Raw genomic sequence first — 18,327 nt, forward strand, 5'->3', positions numbered from 1 at the left:
ATATAATTAAGCTACAAATTATCATCATCAAAGACTATGTTCATATATAGTTTTATACTCTTTGCAATCAAGCAAACTCTAAAATGTTTTCAATATCTTTTATCATAAAAGAAAGTCAGCGGTTGTTTTTATTGAAAGTATGTATCATGAATGTATAAGAATAACAATGATATTAATAGGTATAGAATTTAATGTATATTTGATAAACTTACTGGTTTGGTCGTCCTGAAAAGGACGTTTGGGTTTGAGTTTGTGTTTCTATGTACAAGTTTGACTTGGCACGCTGTTAAAACGCTTAAGCCTTCTTCTCGGTCTTCTTGGGCAACAGGACAGCCTGGATGTTGGGCAAGACACCTCCCTGGGCAATGGTGACGCCAGAGAGCAGCTTGTTCAACTCTTCGTCGTTGCGGATGGCCAGCTGCAGATGACGCGGGATGATCCTAGTCTTCTTGTTGTCACGAGCAGCATTGCCAGCCAACTCGAGAACCTCAGCGGCCAGATATTCCATCACGGCAGCCAGGTAAACTGGAGCGCCGGCACCAACGCGCTCGGCGAAAGTTAAAAGTTAAAAGTGAACAAGAAAGGAAGCTAACTTCGGCACGCCGAAGTTTATATACCCTTGCAGATAGAACTTCTATGAATAGGAATCCATACAATATAAATTAGATATATTTGTGTTAAAAAACAATGAAGTAATACCTGCTTTCATTTCATTCACCTATACATATTATATTTGCAGTTATACATTCACAGATTTGCATTTTTCCTCTACATCCAACGATCGTTCGTATGGCACCTATAAGATATAGTCGTCCGATTTTCATAAAATTTGACACAAAATTTAAGACTAATATAAAATACCTATACCTTAAATTTGATGAAAATCAGCTGAAAACTAAAAAAGTTATAAATTTAATTGTATTAATTTCTCGATCGTTCCTATGGGAGCTATATGATATAGTAATCCGATTTTCATAAAATTTTACACAAAATTTTAGAATAATATGAAATGGCTATATTTCAAATTTGATTAAATTCTGTTGAAAACTAAAAATGTTATCGCCACCGCGATTGTCAGTCTTCCGACAACAGCCACCGCCATTCTCATTCCTCTCAAATTTCTCGATCGTTCCTATGGGAGCTATATGATATATTAGTCCGATTTTCATAAAATTTTACACAAAATTGTAGAATAATATGAAACGGCTATATCTCAAATTTGATGAAAATCTGTTGAAAACTGAAAATGTTATACTTATTAATTGAATTAATTTCTCGATCGTTCCTATGGGAGCTATATGATATAGCCGTCCGATTTTCATAAAATTTTACACAAAATTGTAGAATAATATGAAATGGCTATATCTCAAATTTGATCAAATTCTGTTGAAAACTAAAAATTTTATAATTTTTTTTGTAAAACTTTTCCGATCATTCCTATGACAGCTATATGATATAGTCGTCCGATCCGGCCCGTTCCGACATATATACGAGTGAGAGTATATAGAAGACTAACTGCAAAGTTTCATTCAGATAGCTTCAAAAATGAGAGACTAGTTTGCGTAGAAACGGACAGACGGACAGACGGACATGGCTAGATCGACTCGGCTGTTGATCCTGATCAAGAATATATATACTTTATATAGTCGGAGGTGCCTCCTTCACTGCGTTGCAAACTTCTGACTGAAATTATAATACCCTGCAAGGGTATAAAAAGTGGTAAATAGTGAAAAAGTGGAAAAGTGGAAAAGTGGAGAGGAGCCTGACAGAGACAGAAGTAAAGAAGAGTAGAGAAACAGTGAGTGAGACGGAAGAAGTGAAGTATAAAGGCGCTGCGAGGCATGTGGCTGCATGTGCGGCGGCAGCTCGCAGGGCAAAAATAGGAAGTGAGACAATGGTGAAGCGCAATGATCAGCTAGAAGTAGCTAGTGAAGAAGAAGAAACAATAGTGAAGAAAGCGGAAGCAAATAATAATAAAGCCAATGAGCAATTAATAACCAGAATTAAAACAGTATCAGAGCAAACATTAGATGCTAATGAACAACAACAACGGGAAGAAAATAATAATAAAGAAACAATAAAAACCTCAACTGTGCAAATAGTGAATCAGCAACAAGAAATACAAAGTGTTCAACCAATAACAATACTAAAAGTAGAGAACATACAAAGAATACAACAAAAACAGCAAGCACAACAGCAGCAGCAACTACAACAGCAACCACAGCAACAGCAATCACAACAGCTACAGCAACAACAACAAAACCAACCACAGCAACAGCAAATAAAGCAACCACAGCAACAAAAGCAATCACAACAACCACAACAACTACAAACACAGCAACAACTACAGCTACAGCAACAGCAACAACAAGAACTGCAAACACAGCAACACCAACAACAAGAACAGCAGCAACTACAGCAACACCAACAACAAGAACAGCAACAACTACAGCAACAGCGACAACAAGAACAGCAGCAACAACAACAACAGCAACTACAGCAGCAACAGCATCTACAACAGCAACAGCAAATACAGCAGCAGCAGCAACTAAAAAAGTCTACTACTACAACTCAATCTAATGAAACAAAACTTGGAAAGAGGCGAACAGAAATAAAAAATATGGAATCTAATCCTAAAAAACGATCTCAAATACTAAAAGAAGATCCAACGAACTGTGACCAAATATATGAGATGGAGGTCGATACTCAAAGTAACAAGCGACACTACCAGACATCATCAGATGACAACAGCGATGACGATTACGACTCTACTACCAGTGAGGAAGAAGAAGACCAGGATAAAGGTGAACAATTCAAAATCTTAATGAATGAATTTTGCAGAATAAAAACAATCAACGAACAATATCAAAAATAAATATTATCCCTAAAAAATGAAATTCTAACCATCAACAAAAACAACAGTAAGATCAATATTGACAAAAATAACAACAGCAACAGCACCAACAACAAAAATATCAATAGCAACAACAAAAATAATACCAATAACAACAAAAACACCATCAGCAAAACAAATTACTACCAGCCACTAGCAGAGCTCGACGAATGTGAATTCCCAGCTCTAAAACCAATAAGCCTGAAACCCCAGATGACAACAAACAACAAAACAACTAAGAAGACTTCACACCCACAGATGACAACATCAACAACAGCAACAACAACAACAACAACAACAGCAGCAGAAGCAGCAGAATCTGAAGCAACTTTAAACAACCTACCGGTAATTGTCATCTATAATGTCAATATATGTACGTAAGATTAGAAATTTGCTACCATTTAAGTACACTGTTAACATAATTAATAAGAACATAATACACATTAAAGTATATACTATTGAAAATCTGAATCTAGCAAAAGCCCTCTTCTCAAAAGAAAATTTTCTTTTCTTCACATACACACCAAAACAGTTAAAACCACATAACATAATTATTAAGAAAATCCCCCCAGAAATCTTTGATAAAAACGAAATTGAAGCAGCCCTTAATGATATCTTACCTGAGATACAAATAATCTCAATAAGCCCCTACAAAGAAAAATACTGGCAGATTACAATAAAAAAATCGCCAAATATTAAAAACATATTCAAAATAAAGTATCTTCTTAATTGTAAGGTAACCATAGAAGGCTTTAAGCCTCACCCGAATCATATCAGACAATGTAAAAGATGCCAAAGATTCTCACACGTAGCTAGCATCTGCAATATGCCTTATAGATGCATCAAATGTCTAAAGCCTCATGGTCGAGGCAACTGCGACCTTAAAAAACCTGATAACAACAGTACTGAACCACAAAATACAAAGCCCCAATGTGTTAACTGTAAAGGAGAGCACACTGCAAACGCGAAAATATGCCCCATTAGAATAAATCTTATTGAAAAAATTTCACAAAAAAGAAACCTAAGTGAACACAAAACAAATCAAAATATTTAAAAAAACGCACAGTTCAATAGGGTAGTCCCTAACAAAACATTATCTTCACTATTCCAAAATAGTGAGAATAACACTAACCTACATAATCATTCATTCGACAGTCCTCAACAAATTACTATAGAAACTATTAACAATGACACCATCAAGACATATGGCAAAGACCTTGTCACTTGCATAAAAATAATGCAAAAGACACTAATAAATTATCCTAATGCAAGTAACGAAGAAGACAAAAATCGGATAACACTCGATTTTATATTCAATATGGCACTAAATAAATAAGTAAAGCTTAAATGCATTAACATTCCAAATGATTACCCCATTGAACTGATTACACTAAATCACGTAGAAAACTTAAAAACAAAAAACATCATTTATGATACAAACAAAAATTTAATATTTTACTATAGAAAAAACAATTCAGTAAATCCAAAGAGACGGTTTAATATACCAGTGATGTAAACCCCCCCCTGTAAATATTCCACTCCCCTTGTAAATATAGCCCACCCCTTCCCCCCCCCCCCTCAAAACATGCTGTCTATAAAACATAAATTAAGCTGGGTTTTTACTTGAAAAAATTTTTTCCCAGAATTATAAAAAAAAAATTATAAAACTAATTAAGAAACAAAAATCAATATAAAGCAACAAATAGCAAATAAGCCAATGTAAAATCTAGCGTCATGAAAAGCAATAAGCGTATGACAAAAGCTGCAAATCATGAAAAACTGTAATATTAGAATTAGTTCCACTAATTATTACACATTAGACTAAGAAGTACAAAATGTATACTTTAAATCAACTGACAAATAAATGGAATTTTGAAAACTGAACTGCTGCTATGATCAGTGAATCGTGCAGTGAAGTGAAGTGAAATAATGCCGCCGAAAACTAGTGGAAAGGCAGCCAAGAAGGCTGGCAAGGCCCAGAAGAACATCACCAAGAACGACAAGAAGAAGAAGCGGAAGAGGAAGGAGAGCTATGCTATCTACATTTACAAGGTCCTGAAGCAGGTCCATCCCGACACTGGCATTTCCTCGAAAGCGATGAGCATCATGAACAGCTTTGTGAATGACATCTTCGAGCGTATTGCTGCCGAGGCTTCTCGTCTGGCGCACTACAACAAGCGCTCTACCATCACCAGTCGGGAAATCCAAACTGCTGTTCGCCTGCTCCTGCCCGGAGAGTTGGCTAAGCACGCCGTCAGTGAGGGAACCAAGGCTGTCACCAAGTACACCAGCTCCAAGTAAATTTTCTCGCAGATGCGGAGGAACATTAAAAAGGCCCTTTTCAGGGCCACAACAAGTTTTACCAAAGAAACGAGATTTTCAAGAGCCTTATTCTTATTTAATACATAAATAAATGTAAAATTTTTAAAACTAAGTTCTGTTCTGCGGTTTTATAGGGTTAATAAATGTGCAATTTCAATAATATAACCCCTTAAAAAATGTTCAAAAATGTAGTAATATATTTTTTCCTCACGACCAACGCTATATCGATTCAGTTGTTGATGCTGATCAAGAATATATATGATTTATAGGGTCGGAAATGACTCCTTCACTGAGATATGCTATTACCAAATCCTAAAAAATTATTTAATAGAGGTATAGGCGGATCTACTCTACAGTTAAACACTCCATATTTAAAACATTGATAATTTTTGGTCTCTAAGAAAATTTTGTAGCCCTGAAAAGGGCTTGTTTAAATTAATTTCAAATTTCAGAATTCGAAATCTAAAATTGCGATAATAGAGATTATCTTAATTTACTTCTTGGACGCCGTAGTCTTGGCCTTCGGCTTCTTAGCGGTAGCTGGAGCAGTTGCTTTCTTAACTGTCTTCTTGGGCTTGGCGGACGCTGCTGCCTTGGCCTTTGGTGCCTTGGCTGCCTTTGGCTTTGCGGCGGCCGGCTTAGCTTTCGCTGCTGCTGGCTTTGCCTTTACAACTCCAGTTTTCTTAGCATCCTTGGCCTTTGCCTTCTCAGTTTTCTTCTTCTCGGCAGTCTTCTTGGTGGCAACGGCCTTCTTAGCGTTGGGTTTCTTGTCAGCAGCACCGGCAGCTTTCTTTGCGGTGGCCCCGGCTTTCTTGGTGACTACCTTCTTGGTTTTGACCTTCTTCTCAGCAGCCGCAACCTTTGGCTTGGGCTCCTTTTTGGCAGAGGCTGACAGTTTGAAGGAACCAGAAGCACCCTTTCCCTTTGTTTGGATCAGCTTTCCATTGGCCACTGCAGACTTCAAGTACTTCTTGATGAATGGAGCCAGTTTTTGGGCGTCGCATTTGTAGGTGGCAGTGATATATTTCTTGATTGCCAGAAGCGATGAGCCCCCACGTTCCTTCAAGTTCTTGATGGAAGCGTCCACCATTTGCTGAGTTGGCGGATGTGATGGCGGGACTGCAGCCTTCTTTGCCTTTGTAGCTCCTGATCCAGATGCCTTTTTGGCGGCCACCTTCTTCTCAACTGGCGCTGGTGGGGCAGCCACTGGGGACGCGGATGTTGCCACTGCAGAGTCCGACATTTTGCTTCACTATTTCTTTTCGAAAACTAACGAAAAACACTTTTGTTTGTATAGAAATTGCAGCATACTGAAGTGCTTAAGAAAGTTTTTTGAGAATCGAGGAGGAGAGCACTTTAACTATGTGTTTGGCAGCGCTCGTTTACGCTGCCAATGTTTGCTCGATGTGCAATTTCATTTTCTCCTTTTACCTGTGTTGTGTAATTAAATGATACAAGGTTTTAAATATTTTTAGTTCTTAAATGTTTCATAAAACAGTTACATTTATTAAAAGGTGAAATAAGTCTTTGGGTCATTTTGTTTGGCTGTCTGAAGTTCAAGATTTAAATTTGTAGGCATAGCATTTCGTTAAAAATCATGTGTAAAAATATTAAATATTTTAAAGATAGTAAACATTTTTAAGAAAAAGTAAAATTTGAACCTTTTACTTGAAGAAACAATAAAAATAGTTGCATTTTGTACAAAAAAATGTATTTTAAGACCACTTTCAAACTGGTCCTCTCATTAAAAAATGGTCGACTTTCTTGGTACTATCGGATATAGTTTTCGCTACCTAAAAAATATAAATATATTAAAATATATTAATTTTTGTTGATTTTATTAAAAAAATAAGTAAGTTCTTTCAGTCAATTAAGTTTTGAAGGGAATTTATGGATTCGTTTCTTAGTAATGCCCTATTACGTCCCCCATACAACATGCATATTAGAGTTTACTCGAGCCTATTACCCAAGGAGAGACGAAATTAAATAAATTTAAGAATGACATTTTTAGATTTTTAATTAATAGCGTAATTCTAATATCGTAAATGTATCTGGTGTATCAAAAAAGTATTTTATTTCTTATATATACATATATTTTTGTTAATAGCATATTTGCCTTATTGCTTGTATTAGCATTTTTATTCCCATTTCATTACGATCTCAAAAAGTATGCATTAAAAAATATACTGGATTATGTTTGAATAAACCTTTCCATACAATTGGTTCATAAATAAGTCTTTAACATAACTTTTAAAAATATCTGCTTTGTATTTCGAATTTTGTACCGATACCTACTACACACTCACTACACACATTTAAAGAACGTATTTATTTTCCATGTATACATTATGACAAATTTAACCAGAAAAACGCAAGGAGAATGTTTTATTTATAAAATGTTAATAATTATAGATATGAAAATTTATAGTGTCTCAGTTTTAAAGATATTTGTGGTCCTGAAAAGGACCGATTTGTACAAAATGTATTGCCGCTTTGGCTGCTAGTCAAAAGCAACTTAAGCACGCTCGCCACGGATGCGACGGGCCAGCTGGATGTCCTTGGGCATGATTGTGACTCGCTTGGCGTGGATGGCACACAAGTTGGTGTCTTCAAAGAGACCAACCAGATAGGCTTCGCTAGCTTCCTGCAGAGCCATTACGGCAGAGCTCTGGAATCGCAGGTCAGTCTTGAAGTCCTGAGCGATTTCACGCACCAGACGCTGGAAAGGCAGCTTGCGGATCAGCAGCTCGGTACTCTTCTGGTACCGACGGATCTCACGCAGAGCCACAGTTCCTGGGCGATAGCGATGGGGCTTCTTCACGCCACCGGTGGCTGGAGCACTCTTGCGAGCGGCCTTGGTTGCCAGTTGTTTGCGTGGCGCCTTGCCACCAGTAGATTTGCGAGCGGTCTGCTTGGTACGAGCCATTTTAGATATTACTTCTTGTCACTGTTCACTTCACGAGTCTGAAACACACAATAAACGAGCAACCCATTGCTACCTACTTATATAGCAAAACGTGGAGGGTTGAAAAGAGAGCCGCAGCAGATGCCATCTCATTTTTCGAGCACAGAGCGAGATGGCCAATCGTTCGGGCTCACTCGTGCAATGCTGAGTTTTGGTATAAATAGAAGCGGCGACGATGCTTCTACATTAGTTCAGTGGTGACTTTCGAAGTGTTAAAATAAAAGAGTGAAAAATGACTGGTCGCGGTAAAGGAGGCAAAGGCTTGGGGAAAGGTGGCGCCAAGCGTCATCGCAAAGTGCTGCGTGATAACATCCAGGGTATCACAAAGCCAGCTATCCGACGTCTGGCTCGGCGTGGCGGCGTGAAGCGCATCTCTGGACTCATTTACGAGGAAACTCGTGGTGTTCTGAAGGTGTTTCTGGAGAACGTGATCCGTGATGCCGTCACCTACACTGAACACGCCAAGAGGAAGACAGTCACAGCCATGGACGTCGTGTACGCCCTGAAGAGGCAAGGCCGCACCCTGTACGGTTTCGGCGGTTAAAAAATCAGTACAGTCTGTACTCAACAATCGGTCCTTTTCAGGACCACCATTTAATTTCATAAAAGAGAAAAATCAAATCAAATTTCATTGCTATTATATATATATATATTTATTCCAGACGAATAATAACGCCTAATACATTTTAATTGGTCGGGGTTTTCGTAGGTAGGCAATCGTGCCGTAGGTAGCTCAAACAGTCCCGATGGGAATGAATTCCCGGTTTTTTTTAAGATGCAAACTGTACCCAAAATTTTCAAGAAAATTAATGCTAATGTTTGTCACCGGAATTGTCCCCTGACGACTGTACTTTCTGCATTTTTGTTCCATTTTCGTTTTACACTTTATACCGAACACCTTACTTTAACTATAAAAAAAAATGTATTTAATAGTTTATGAATTAATTATTTTAAACTTAAGCATATTTGAAAATTGTAGTTTCTTTTGAAATGGTTTGGTCGTCCTGAAAAGGACGTTTGGGTTTGAGTTTGTGTTTCTATGTACAAGTTTGACTTGGCACGCTGTTAAAACGCTTAAGCCTTCTTCTCGGTCTTCTTGGGCAACAGGACAGCCTGGATGTTGGGCAAGACACCTCCCTGGGCAATGGTGACGCCAGAGAGCAGCTTGTTCAACTCTTCGTCGTTGCGGATGGCCAGCTGCAGATGACGCGGGATGATCCTAGTCTTCTTGTTGTCACGAGCAGCATTGCCAGCCAACTCGAGAACCTCAGCGGCCAGATATTCCATCACGGCAGCCAGGTAAACTGGAGCGCCGGCACCAACGCGCTCGGCGTAGTTGCCCTTGCGGAGCAGACGATGAATGCGGCCGACAGGGAACTGAAGTCCGGCACGGTTGGAGCGGGACTTTGCCTTTCCCTTCACTTTGCCACCTTTTCCACGACCAGACATTTTCTCTTATTTCACTTTATTCACTTCACACACACGAAGAACGAATGTAGCTCGAAGGGTCGATGTTCACGAATTTATACTTTTGACTCTGCCTGTGCGTTCAGTAAGGGGTGGGTCGCCACAGACCTGAAAACATTGCTTGATAAAAAGTATAAGAGCGAACACCAAAACTGAACTGCTATGATCAGTGAATCGTGCAGTGAAGTGAAGTGAAATAATGCCGCCGAAAACTAGTGGAAAGGCAGCCAAGAAGGCTGGCAAGGCCCAGAAGAACATCACCAAGAACGACAAGAAGAAGAAGCGGAAGAGGAAGGAGAGCTATGCTATCTACATTTACAAGGTCCTGAAGCAGGTCCATCCCGACACTGGCATTTCCTCGAAAGCGATGAGCATCATGAACAGCTTTGTGAATGACATCTTCGAGCGTATTGCTGCCGAGGCTTCTCGTCTGGCGCACTACAACAAGCGCTCTACCATCACCAGTCGGGAAATCCAAACTGCTGTTCGCCTGCTCCTGCCCGGAGAGTTGGCTAAGCACGCCGTCAGTGAGGGAACCAAGGCTGTCACCAAGTACACCAGCTCCAAGTAAATTTTCTCGCAGATGCGGAGGAACATTAAAAAGGCCCTTTTCAGGGCCACAACAAGTTTTACCAAAGAAACGAAATTTTCAAGAGCCCTATTCTTATTTAATATATAAATAAAAGTAAAATTTTTAAAACAAAATGCTGTTCTGCGGTTTTATAGGGTTAATAAATGTGCAATTTCAATAATATAACCCCTTAAAAAATGTTCCAAAAATGTAGTAATATTTTTTTTTCCTCACGACCAACGCTATATCGATTCAGTTGTTGATGCTGATCAAGAATATATATAATTTATAGGGTCGGAAATGACTACTTCACTGAGATATGCTATTACCAAATCCTAAAAAAGGATTTAATTGGTATAGGCGGATCTACTCTACAGTTAAACACTCCATATTTAAAACATTGATAATTTTTGGTCTCTTTAAGAAGATTTTGTAGCCCTGAAAAGGGCTTGTTTAAATTAATTTCAAATTTCAGAATTCGAAATCTAAAATTGCGATAATAGAGATTATCTTAATTTACTTCTTGGACGCCGTAGTCTTGGCCTTCGGCTTCTTAGCGGTAGCTGGAGCAGTTGCTTTCTTTACTGCCTTCTTGGGCTTGGCGGACGCTGCTGCCTTGGCCTTTGGTGCCTTGGCTGCCTTTGGCTTTGCGGCGGCCGGCTTAGCTTTCGCTGCTGCTGGCTTTGCCTTTACAACTCCAGTTTTCTTAGCATCCTTGGCCTTTGCCTTCTCAGTTTTCTTCTTCTCGGCAGTCTTCTTGGTGGCAACGGCCTTCTTAGCCTTGGGTTTCTTGTCAGCAGCACCGGCAGCTTTCTTTGCGGTGGCCCCGGCTTTCTTGGTGACTACCTTCTTGGTTTTGACCTTCTTCTCAGCAGCCGCAACCTTTGGCTTGGGCTCCTTTTTGGCAGAGGCTGACAGTTTGAAGGAACCAGAAGCACCCTTTCCCTTTGTTTGGATCAGCTTTCCATTGGCCACTGCAGACTTCAAGTACTTCTTGATGAATGGAGCCAGTTTTTGGGCGTCGCATTTGTAGGTGGCAGTGATATATTTCTTGATTGCCAGAAGCGATGAGCCCCCACGTTCCTTCAAGTTCTTGATGGAAGCGTCCACCATTTGCTGAGTTGGCGGATGTGATGGCGGGACTGCAGCCTTCTTTGCCTTTGTAGCTCCTGATCCAGATGCCTTTTTGGCGGCCACCTTCTTCTCAACTGGCGCTGGTGGGGCAGCCACTGGGGACGCGGATGTTGCCACTGCAGAGTCCGACATTTTGCTTCACTATTTCTTTTCGAAAACTAACGAAAAACACTTTTGTTTGTATAGAAATTGCAGCATACTGAAGTGCTTAAGAAAGTTTTTTGAGAATCGAGGAGGAGAGCACTTTAACTATGTGTTTGGCAGCGCTCGTTTACGCTCCCAATGTTTGCTCGATGTGCAATTTCATTTTCTCCTTTTACCTGTGTTGTGTAATTAAATGATACAAGGTTTTAAATATTTTTAGTTCTTAAATGTTTCATAAAACAGTTACATTTATTAAAAGGTGAAATAAGTCTTTGGGTCATTTTGTATGGCTGTCTGAAGTTCAAGATTTAAATTTGTAGGCATAGCATTTCGTTAAAAATCATGTGTAAAAATATTAAATATTTTAAAGATACTAAACATTTTTAAGAAAACGTAAAATTTGAACCTTTTACTTGAAGAAACAATAAAAATAGTTGCAATTTTTACAACAAAAAGTATTTTACGACCACTTTTAAACTGGTCCTCTCATTAAAAAATGGTCGACTTTCTTGGTACTATCGGATATGGTTTTAACTACCTAAAAAATATAAATATATTAAAATATATTAATTTTTGTTGATTTTATTAAAAAAATAAGTAAGTTCTTTCAGTCAATAAAGTTTTGAAGGGAATTTATGGATTCGTTTCTTAGTAATGCCCTATTACGTCCCCCATACAACATTCATATTAGAGTTTACCCGAGTCTATTACCCAAGGAGAGACGAAATTAAATACATTTAAGAATGAAATTTTTAGATTTTTAATTAATAGCGTAATTTTAATATCGTAAATGTATCTGGTGTATCAAAAAAGTTTTTTATCTCTTATATATACATATATTTTTGTTAATAGAATATTTGCCTTATTGCTTGTATTAGCATTTTTATTCCCATTTCATTACGATCTCAAAAACTATGCATTAAAAAATATACTGGATTATGTTTGAATAAACCTTTCCATACAAATGGTTCATAAATAAGTCTTTAACATAACTTTTAAAAATATCTGCTTTGTATTTCGAATTTTGTACCGATACCTACTAAAAGTATCTCACTACACACATTTAAAGAACGTATTTATTTTCCATGTATACATTCTGACAAATTTAACCAGAAAAACGCAAGGAGAATGTTTTATTTAAAAAATGTTAATAATTATAGATATGAAAATTTATAGTCTCAGTTTTAAAGATATTTGTGGTCCTGAAAAGGACCGATTTGTACAAAATGTATTGCCGCTTTGGCTGCTAGTCAAAAGCAACTTAAGCACGCTCGCCACGGATGCGACGGGCCAGCTGGATGTCCTTGGGCATGATTGTGACTCGCTTGGCGTGGATGGCACACAAGTTGGTGTCTTCAAAGAGACCAACCAGATAGGCTTCGCTAGCTTCCTGCAGAGCCATTACGGCAGAGCTCTGGAATCGCAGGTCAGTCTTGAAGTCCTGAGCGATTTCACGCACCAGACGCTGGAAAGGCAGCTTGCGGATCAGCAGCTCGGTACTCTTCTGGTACCGACGGATCTCACGCAGAGCCACAGTTCCTGGGCGATAGCGATGGGGCTTCTTCACGCCACCGGTGGCTGGAGCACTCTTGCGAGCGGCCTTGGTTGCCAGTTGTTTGCGTGGTGCCTTGCCACCAGTAGATTTGCGAGCGGTCTGCTTGGTACGAGCCATTTTAGATATTACTTCTTGTCACTGTTCACTTCACGAGTCTGAAACACACAATAAACGAGCAACCCATTGCTACCTACTTATATAGCAAAACGTGGAGGGTTGAAAAGAGAGCCGCAGCAGATGCCATCTCATTTTTCGAGCACAGAGCGAGATGGCCAATCGTTCGGGCTCACTCGTGCAATGCTGAGTTTTGGTATAAATAGAAGCGGCGACGGCGTTTCTACATTAGTTCAGTGGTGACTTTCGAAGTGTTAAAATAAAAGAGTGAAAAATGACTGGTCGCGGTAAAGGAGGCAAAGGCTTGGGAAAAGGTGGCGCCAAGCGTCATCGCAAAGTGCTGCGTGATAACATCCAGGGTATCACAAAGCCAGCTATCCGACGTCTGGCTCGGCGTGGCGGCGTGAAGCGTATCTCTGGACTCATTTACGAGGAAACCCGTGGTGTTCTGAAGGTGTTTCTGGAGAACGTGATCCGTGATGCCGTCACCTACACTGAACACGCCAAGAGGAAGACAGTCACAGCCATGGACGTCGTGTACGCCCTGAAGAGGCAAGGCCGCACCCTGTACGGTTTCGGCGGTTAAAAAATCAGTACAGTCTGTACTCAACAATCGGTCCTTTTCAGGACCACCATTTAATTTCATAAAAGAGAAAAATTATCAAATCAAATTTCATTGCTTATATTTCATATTTATTCCAGACGAATAATAACGCCTAATACATTTTAATTGGTCGGGCTTTTCGTAGGTAGGCAATCATGCCGTAGGTAGCTCAAACAGTCCCGATGGGAATGAATTCCCGGTTTTTAAGATGCAAACTGTACCCAACATTTTCAAGAAAATTAATGCTAATGTTTGTCACCGGAATTGTCCCCTGACGACTGTACTTTCTGCATTTTTGCTCCATTTTCGTTTTACACTTTATACCGACCACCTTACTTTAACTATAAAAAAATGTATTTAATAGTTTATGAATTAATTATTTTAAACTTAAGCATATTTGAAAATTGTAGTTTCTTTTGAAATGGTTTGGTCGTCCTGAAAAGGACGTTTGGGTTTGAGTTTGTGTTTCTATGTACAAGTTTGACTTGGCACGCTGTTAAAACGCTTAAGCCTTCTTCTCGGTCTTCTTGGGCAACAGGACAGCCTGGATGTTGGGCAAGACACCTCCCTGGGCAATGGTGACGCCAGAGAGCAGCTTGTTCAACTCTTCGTCGTTGCGGATGGCCAGCTGCAGATGACGCGGGATGATCCTAGTCTTCTTGTTGTCACGAGCAGCATTGCCAGCCAACTCGAGAACCTCAGCGGCCAGATATTCCATAACGGCAGCCAGGTAAACTGGAGCGCCGGCACCAACGCGCTCGGCGTAGTTGCCCTTGCGGAGCAGACGATGAATGCGGCCGACAGGGAACTGAAGTCCGGCACGGTTGGAGCGGGACTTTGCCTTTCCCTTCACTTTGCCACCTTTTCCACGACCAGACATTTTCTCTTATTTCACTTTATTCACTTCACACACACGAAGAACGAATGTAGCTCGAAGGGTCGATGTTCACGAATTTATACTTTTGACTCTGCCTGTGCGTTCAGTAAGGGGTGGGTCGCCACAGACCTGAAAACATTGCTTGATAAAAAGTATAAGAGCGAACACCAAAACTGAACTGCCATGATCAGTGAATCGTGCAGTGAAGTGAAGTGAAATAATGCCGCCGAAAACTAGTGGAAAGGCAGCCAAGAAGGCTGGCAAGGCCCAGAAGAACATCACCAAGAACGACAAGAAGAAGAAGCGGAAGAGGAAGGAGAGCTATGCTATCTACATTTACAAGGTCCTGAAGCAGGTCCATCCCGACACTGGCATTTCCTCGAAAGCGATGAGCATCATGAACAGCTTTGTGAATGACATCTTCGAGCGTATTGCTGCCGAGGCTTCTCGTCTGGCGCACTACAACAAGCGCTCTACCATCACCAGTCGGGAAATCCAAACTGCTGTTCGCCTGCTCCTGCCCGGAGAGTTGGCTAAGCACGCCGTCAGTGAGGGAACCAAGGCTGTCACCAAGTACACCAGCTCCAAGTAAATTTTCTCGCAGATGCGGAGGAACATTAAAAAGGCCCTTTTCAGGGCCACAACAAGTTTTACCAAAGAAACGAAATTTTCAAGAGCCCTATTCTTATTTAATATATAAATAAAAGTAAAATTTTTAAAACAAAATGCTGTTCTGCGGTTTTATAGGGTTAATAAATGTGCAATTTCAATAATATAACCCCTTAAAAAATGTTCCAAAAATGTAGTAATATTTTTTTTTTCCTCACGACCAACGCTATATCGATTCAGTTGTTGATGCTGATCAAGAATATATATAATTTATAGGGTCGGAAATGACTACTTCACTGAGATATGCTATTACCAAATCCTAAAAAAGGATTTAATTGGTATAGGCGGATCTACTCTACAGTTAAACACTCCATATTTAAAACATTGATAATTTTTGGTCTCTTTAAGAAGATTTTGTAGCCCTGAAAAGGGCTTGTTTAAATTAATTTCAAATTTCAGAATTCGAAATCTAAAATTGCGATAATAGAGATTATCTTAATTTACTTCTTGGACGCCGTAGTCTTGGCCTTCGGCTTCTTAGCGGTAGCTGGAGCAGTTGCTTTCTTTACTGCCTTCTTGGGCTTGGCGGACGCTGCTGCCTTGGCCTTTGGTGCCTTGGCTGCCTTTGGCTTTGCGGCGGCCGGCTTAGCTTTCGCTGCTGCTGGCTTTGCCTTTACAACTCCAGTTTTCTTAGCATCCTTGGCCTTTGCCTTCTCAGTTTTCTTCTTCTCGGCAGTCTTCTTGGTGGCAACGGCCTTCTTAGCCTTGGGTTTCTTGTCAGCAGCACCGGCAGCTTTCTTTGCGGTGGCCCCGGCTTTCTTGGTGACTACCTTCTTGGTTTTGACCTTCTTCTCAGCAGCCGCAACCTTTGGCTTGGGCTCCTTTTTGGCAGAGGCTGACAGTTTGAAGGAACCAGAAGCACCCTTTCCCTTTGTTTGGATCAGCTTTCCATTGGCCACTGCAGACTTCAAGTACTTCTTGATGAATGGAGCCAGTTTTTGGGCGTCGCATTTGTAGGTGGCAGTGATATATTTCTTGATTGCCAGAAGCGATGAGCCCCCACGTTCCTTCAAGTTCTTGATGGAAGCGTCCACCATTTGCTGAGTTGGCGGATGTGATGGCGGGACTGCAGCCTTCTTTGCCTTTGTAGCTCCTGATCCAGATGCCTTTTTGGCGGCCACCTTCTTCTCAACTGGCGCTGGTGGGGCAGCCACTGGGGACGCGGATGTTGCCACTGCAGAGTCCGACATTTTGCTTCACTATTTCTTTTCGAAAACTAACGAAAAACACTTTTGTTTGTATAGAAATTGCAGCATACTGAAGTGCTTAAGAAAGTTTTTTGAGAATCGAGGAGGAGAGCACTTTAACTATGTGTTTGGCAGCGCTCGTTTACGCTCCCAATGTTTGCTCGATGTGCAATTTCATTTTCTCCTTTTACCTGTGTTGTGTAATTAAATGATACAAGGTTTTAAATATTTTTAGTTCTTAAATGTTTCATAAAACAGTTACATTTATTAAAAGGTGAAATAAGTCTTTGGGTCATTTTGTATGGCTGTCTGAAGTTCAAGATTTAAATTTGTAGGCATAGCATTTCGTTAAAAATCATGTGTAAAAATATTAAATATTTTAAAGATACTAAACATTTTTAAGAAAACGTAAAATTTGAACCTTTTACTTGAAGAAACAATAAAAATAGTTGCAATTTTTACAACAAAAAGTATTTTACGACCACTTTTAAACTGGTCCTCTCATTAAAATATGGTCGACTTTCTTGGTACTATCGGATATGGTTTTAACTACCTAAAAAATATAAATATATTAAAATATATTAATTTTTGTTGATTTTATTAAAAAAATAAGTAAGTTCTTTCAGTCAATAAAGTTTTGAAGGGAATTTATGGATTCGTTTCTTAGTAATGCCCTATTACGTCCCCCATACAACATTCATATTAGAGTTTACCCGAGTCTATTACCCAAGGAGAGACGAAATTAAATACATTTAAGAATGAAATTTTTAGATTTTTAATTAATAGCGTAATTTTAATATCGTAAATGTATCTGGTGTATCAAAAAAGTTTTTTATCTCTTATATATACATATATTTTTGTTAATAGAATATTTGCCTTATTGCTTGTATTAGCATTTTTATTCCCATTTCATTACGATCTCAAAAACTATGCATTAAAAAATATACTGGATTATGTTTGAATAAACCTTTCCATACAAATGGTTCATAAATAAGTCTTTAACATAACTTTTAAAAATATCTGCTTTGTATTTCGAATTTTGTACCGATACCTACTAAAAGTATCTCACTACACACATTTAAAGAACGTATTTATTTTCCATGTATACATTCTGACAAATTTAACCAGAAAAACGCAAGGAGAATGTTTTATTTAAAAAATGTTAATAATTATAGATATGAAAATTTATAGTCTCAGTTTTAAAGATATTTGTGGTCCTGAAAAGGACCGATTTGTACAAAATGTATTGCCGCTTTGGCTGCTAGTCAAAAGCAACTTAAGCACGCTCGCCACGGATGCGACGGGCCAGCTGGATGTCCTTGGGCATGATTGTGACTCGCTTGGCGTGGATGGCACACAAGTTGGTGTCTTCAAAGAGACCAACCAGATAGGCTTCGCTAGCTTCCTGCAGAGCCATTACGGCAGAGCTCTGGAATCGCAGGTCAGTCTTGAAGTCCTGAGCGATTTCACGCACCAGACGCTGGAAAGGCAGCTTGCGGATCAGCAGCTCGGTACTCTTCTGGTACCGACGGATCTCACGCAGAGCCACAGTTCCTGGGCGATAGCGATGGGGCTTCTTCACGCCACCGGTGGCTGGAGCACTCTTGCGAGCGGCCTTGGTTGCCAGTTGTTTGCGTGGTGCCTTGCCACCAGTAGATTTGCGAGCGGTCTGCTTGGTACGAGCCATTTTAGATATTACTTCTTGTCACTGTTCACTTCACGAGTCTGAAACACACAATAAACGAGCAACCCATTGCTACCTACTTATATAGCAAAACGTGGAGGGTTGAAAAGAGAGCCGCAGCAGATGCCATCTCATTTTTCG

The 18,327-nt window shown here is 39.7% G+C and overlaps 13 protein-coding genes and 1 pseudogene across 14 annotated transcripts; 5 read left to right on the plus strand and 9 right to left on the minus strand.

Moving 5' to 3' along the window:
* Positions 1-225: 225 nt before the first annotated feature.
* On the minus strand, positions 226-524 carry LOC110183806 (histone H2A-like). The gene has a single exon (XM_020952158.2). It carries the CDS (start codon positions 506-508, stop codon positions 296-298), a length of 213 nt encoding a protein of 70 aa, XP_020807817.1. The 5' UTR covers positions 509-524; the 3' UTR covers positions 226-295.
* Positions 525-4,784: 4,260 nt separating this feature from the next.
* LOC110180686 (histone H2B) lies at positions 4,785-5,237 on the plus strand. The gene has a single exon (XM_020948371.2). It carries the CDS (start codon positions 4,823-4,825, stop codon positions 5,192-5,194), a length of 372 nt encoding a protein of 123 aa, XP_020804030.1. The 5' UTR covers positions 4,785-4,822; the 3' UTR covers positions 5,195-5,237.
* A 392-nt stretch (positions 5,238-5,629) lies between these two features.
* Positions 5,630-6,505, minus strand: LOC110180677 (histone H1 pseudogene; annotated as a pseudogene). Its single transcript, XR_015271276.1, has one exon. The product of XR_015271276.1 is annotated as a histone H1 pseudogene (transcript).
* Positions 6,506-7,662: 1,157 nt separating this feature from the next.
* On the minus strand, positions 7,663-8,172 carry LOC110182431 (histone H3). The gene has a single exon (XM_020950466.2). It carries the CDS (start codon positions 8,139-8,141, stop codon positions 7,731-7,733), a length of 411 nt encoding a protein of 136 aa, XP_020806125.1. The 5' UTR covers positions 8,142-8,172; the 3' UTR covers positions 7,663-7,730.
* Positions 8,173-8,388: 216 nt separating this feature from the next.
* LOC110180684 (histone H4) lies at positions 8,389-8,765 on the plus strand. The gene has a single exon (XM_020948369.2). It carries the CDS (start codon positions 8,413-8,415, stop codon positions 8,722-8,724), a length of 312 nt encoding a protein of 103 aa, XP_020804028.1. The 5' UTR covers positions 8,389-8,412; the 3' UTR covers positions 8,725-8,765.
* A 419-nt stretch (positions 8,766-9,184) lies between these two features.
* On the minus strand, positions 9,185-9,671 carry LOC110180680 (histone H2A). Its single transcript, XM_020948364.2, has one exon. The coding sequence runs from the start codon at positions 9,627-9,629 to the stop codon at positions 9,255-9,257; it is 375 nt and encodes a 124-aa protein (XP_020804023.1). The 5' UTR covers positions 9,630-9,671; the 3' UTR covers positions 9,185-9,254.
* A 144-nt stretch (positions 9,672-9,815) lies between these two features.
* LOC110180694 (histone H2B) lies at positions 9,816-10,352 on the plus strand. The gene has a single exon (XM_086831153.1). It carries the CDS (start codon positions 9,847-9,849, stop codon positions 10,216-10,218), a length of 372 nt encoding a protein of 123 aa, XP_086687279.1. The 5' UTR covers positions 9,816-9,846; the 3' UTR covers positions 10,219-10,352.
* A 294-nt stretch (positions 10,353-10,646) lies between these two features.
* Positions 10,647-11,531, minus strand: LOC110180676 (histone H1-like). The gene has a single exon (XM_020948362.2). It carries the CDS (start codon positions 11,482-11,484, stop codon positions 10,735-10,737), a length of 750 nt encoding a protein of 249 aa, XP_020804021.1. The 5' UTR covers positions 11,485-11,531; the 3' UTR covers positions 10,647-10,734.
* Positions 11,532-12,689: 1,158 nt separating this feature from the next.
* Positions 12,690-13,199, minus strand: LOC110181330 (histone H3). The gene has a single exon (XM_020949049.2). The coding sequence runs from the start codon at positions 13,166-13,168 to the stop codon at positions 12,758-12,760; it is 411 nt and encodes a 136-aa protein (XP_020804708.1). The 5' UTR covers positions 13,169-13,199; the 3' UTR covers positions 12,690-12,757.
* A 107-nt stretch (positions 13,200-13,306) lies between these two features.
* Positions 13,307-14,697, plus strand: LOC110182145 (histone H4). Its single transcript, XM_086831156.1, has one exon. It carries the CDS (start codon positions 13,440-13,442, stop codon positions 13,749-13,751), a length of 312 nt encoding a protein of 103 aa, XP_086687282.1. The 5' UTR covers positions 13,307-13,439; the 3' UTR covers positions 13,752-14,697.
* On the minus strand, positions 14,195-14,649 carry LOC110180661 (histone H2A). Its single transcript, XM_086831155.1, has one exon. The coding sequence runs from the start codon at positions 14,647-14,649 to the stop codon at positions 14,275-14,277; it is 375 nt and encodes a 124-aa protein (XP_086687281.1). The 3' UTR covers positions 14,195-14,274.
* Positions 14,698-14,782: 85 nt separating the features above from the next.
* On the plus strand, positions 14,783-15,372 carry LOC110182142 (histone H2B). The gene has a single exon (XM_020950153.2). It carries the CDS (start codon positions 14,867-14,869, stop codon positions 15,236-15,238), a length of 372 nt encoding a protein of 123 aa, XP_020805812.1. The 5' UTR covers positions 14,783-14,866; the 3' UTR covers positions 15,239-15,372.
* Positions 15,373-15,667: 295 nt separating this feature from the next.
* On the minus strand, positions 15,668-16,505 carry LOC110182138 (histone H1-like). Its single transcript, XM_020950148.2, has one exon. It carries the CDS (start codon positions 16,503-16,505, stop codon positions 15,756-15,758), a length of 750 nt encoding a protein of 249 aa, XP_020805807.1. The 3' UTR covers positions 15,668-15,755.
* LOC110182432 (histone H3) lies at positions 16,129-18,220 on the minus strand. The gene has a single exon (XM_020950468.2). The coding sequence runs from the start codon at positions 18,187-18,189 to the stop codon at positions 17,779-17,781; it is 411 nt and encodes a 136-aa protein (XP_020806127.1). The 5' UTR covers positions 18,190-18,220; the 3' UTR covers positions 16,129-17,778.
* Between the last annotated feature and the right edge of the window lie 107 nt (positions 18,221-18,327).

The sequence above is a fragment of the Drosophila serrata genome, unplaced genomic scaffold, assembly GCF_035046125.1.
Source record: "Drosophila serrata isolate PLE 108 unplaced genomic scaffold, ASM3504612v1 contig_240, whole genome shotgun sequence".
Lineage (NCBI taxonomy): Eukaryota > Metazoa > Arthropoda > Insecta > Diptera > Drosophilidae > Drosophila > Drosophila serrata.

Bases quoted from the DNA above. Each gene is read 5' to 3' on its own strand.
- LOC110182142 (XM_020950153.2), top strand. From the start codon at position 14,867: ATGCCGCCGAAAACTAGTGGAAAGGCAGCCAAGAAGGCTGGCAAGGCC.
- LOC110180684 (XM_020948369.2), top strand. From the start codon at position 8,413: ATGACTGGTCGCGGTAAAGGAGGCAAAGGCTTGGGGAAAGGTGGCGCC.
- LOC110182431 (XM_020950466.2), bottom strand. From the start codon at position 8,141: ATGGCTCGTACCAAGCAGACCGCTCGCAAATCTACTGGTGGCAAGGCG.
- LOC110182432 (XM_020950468.2), bottom strand. From the start codon at position 18,189: ATGGCTCGTACCAAGCAGACCGCTCGCAAATCTACTGGTGGCAAGGCA.
- LOC110180686 (XM_020948371.2), top strand. From the start codon at position 4,823: ATGCCGCCGAAAACTAGTGGAAAGGCAGCCAAGAAGGCTGGCAAGGCC.
- LOC110180680 (XM_020948364.2), bottom strand. From the start codon at position 9,629: ATGTCTGGTCGTGGAAAAGGTGGCAAAGTGAAGGGAAAGGCAAAGTCC.
- LOC110181330 (XM_020949049.2), bottom strand. From the start codon at position 13,168: ATGGCTCGTACCAAGCAGACCGCTCGCAAATCTACTGGTGGCAAGGCA.
- LOC110182138 (XM_020950148.2), bottom strand. From the start codon at position 16,505: ATGTCGGACTCTGCAGTGGCAACATCCGCGTCCCCAGTGGCTGCCCCA.
- LOC110180694 (XM_086831153.1), top strand. From the start codon at position 9,847: ATGCCGCCGAAAACTAGTGGAAAGGCAGCCAAGAAGGCTGGCAAGGCC.
- LOC110180661 (XM_086831155.1), bottom strand. From the start codon at position 14,649: ATGTCTGGTCGTGGAAAAGGTGGCAAAGTGAAGGGAAAGGCAAAGTCC.
- LOC110183806 (XM_020952158.2), bottom strand. From the start codon at position 508: ATGGAATATCTGGCCGCTGAGGTTCTCGAGTTGGCTGGCAATGCTGCT.
- LOC110180676 (XM_020948362.2), bottom strand. From the start codon at position 11,484: ATGTCGGACTCTGCAGTGGCAACATCCGCGTCCCCAGTGGCTGCCCCA.
- LOC110182145 (XM_086831156.1), top strand. From the start codon at position 13,440: ATGACTGGTCGCGGTAAAGGAGGCAAAGGCTTGGGAAAAGGTGGCGCC.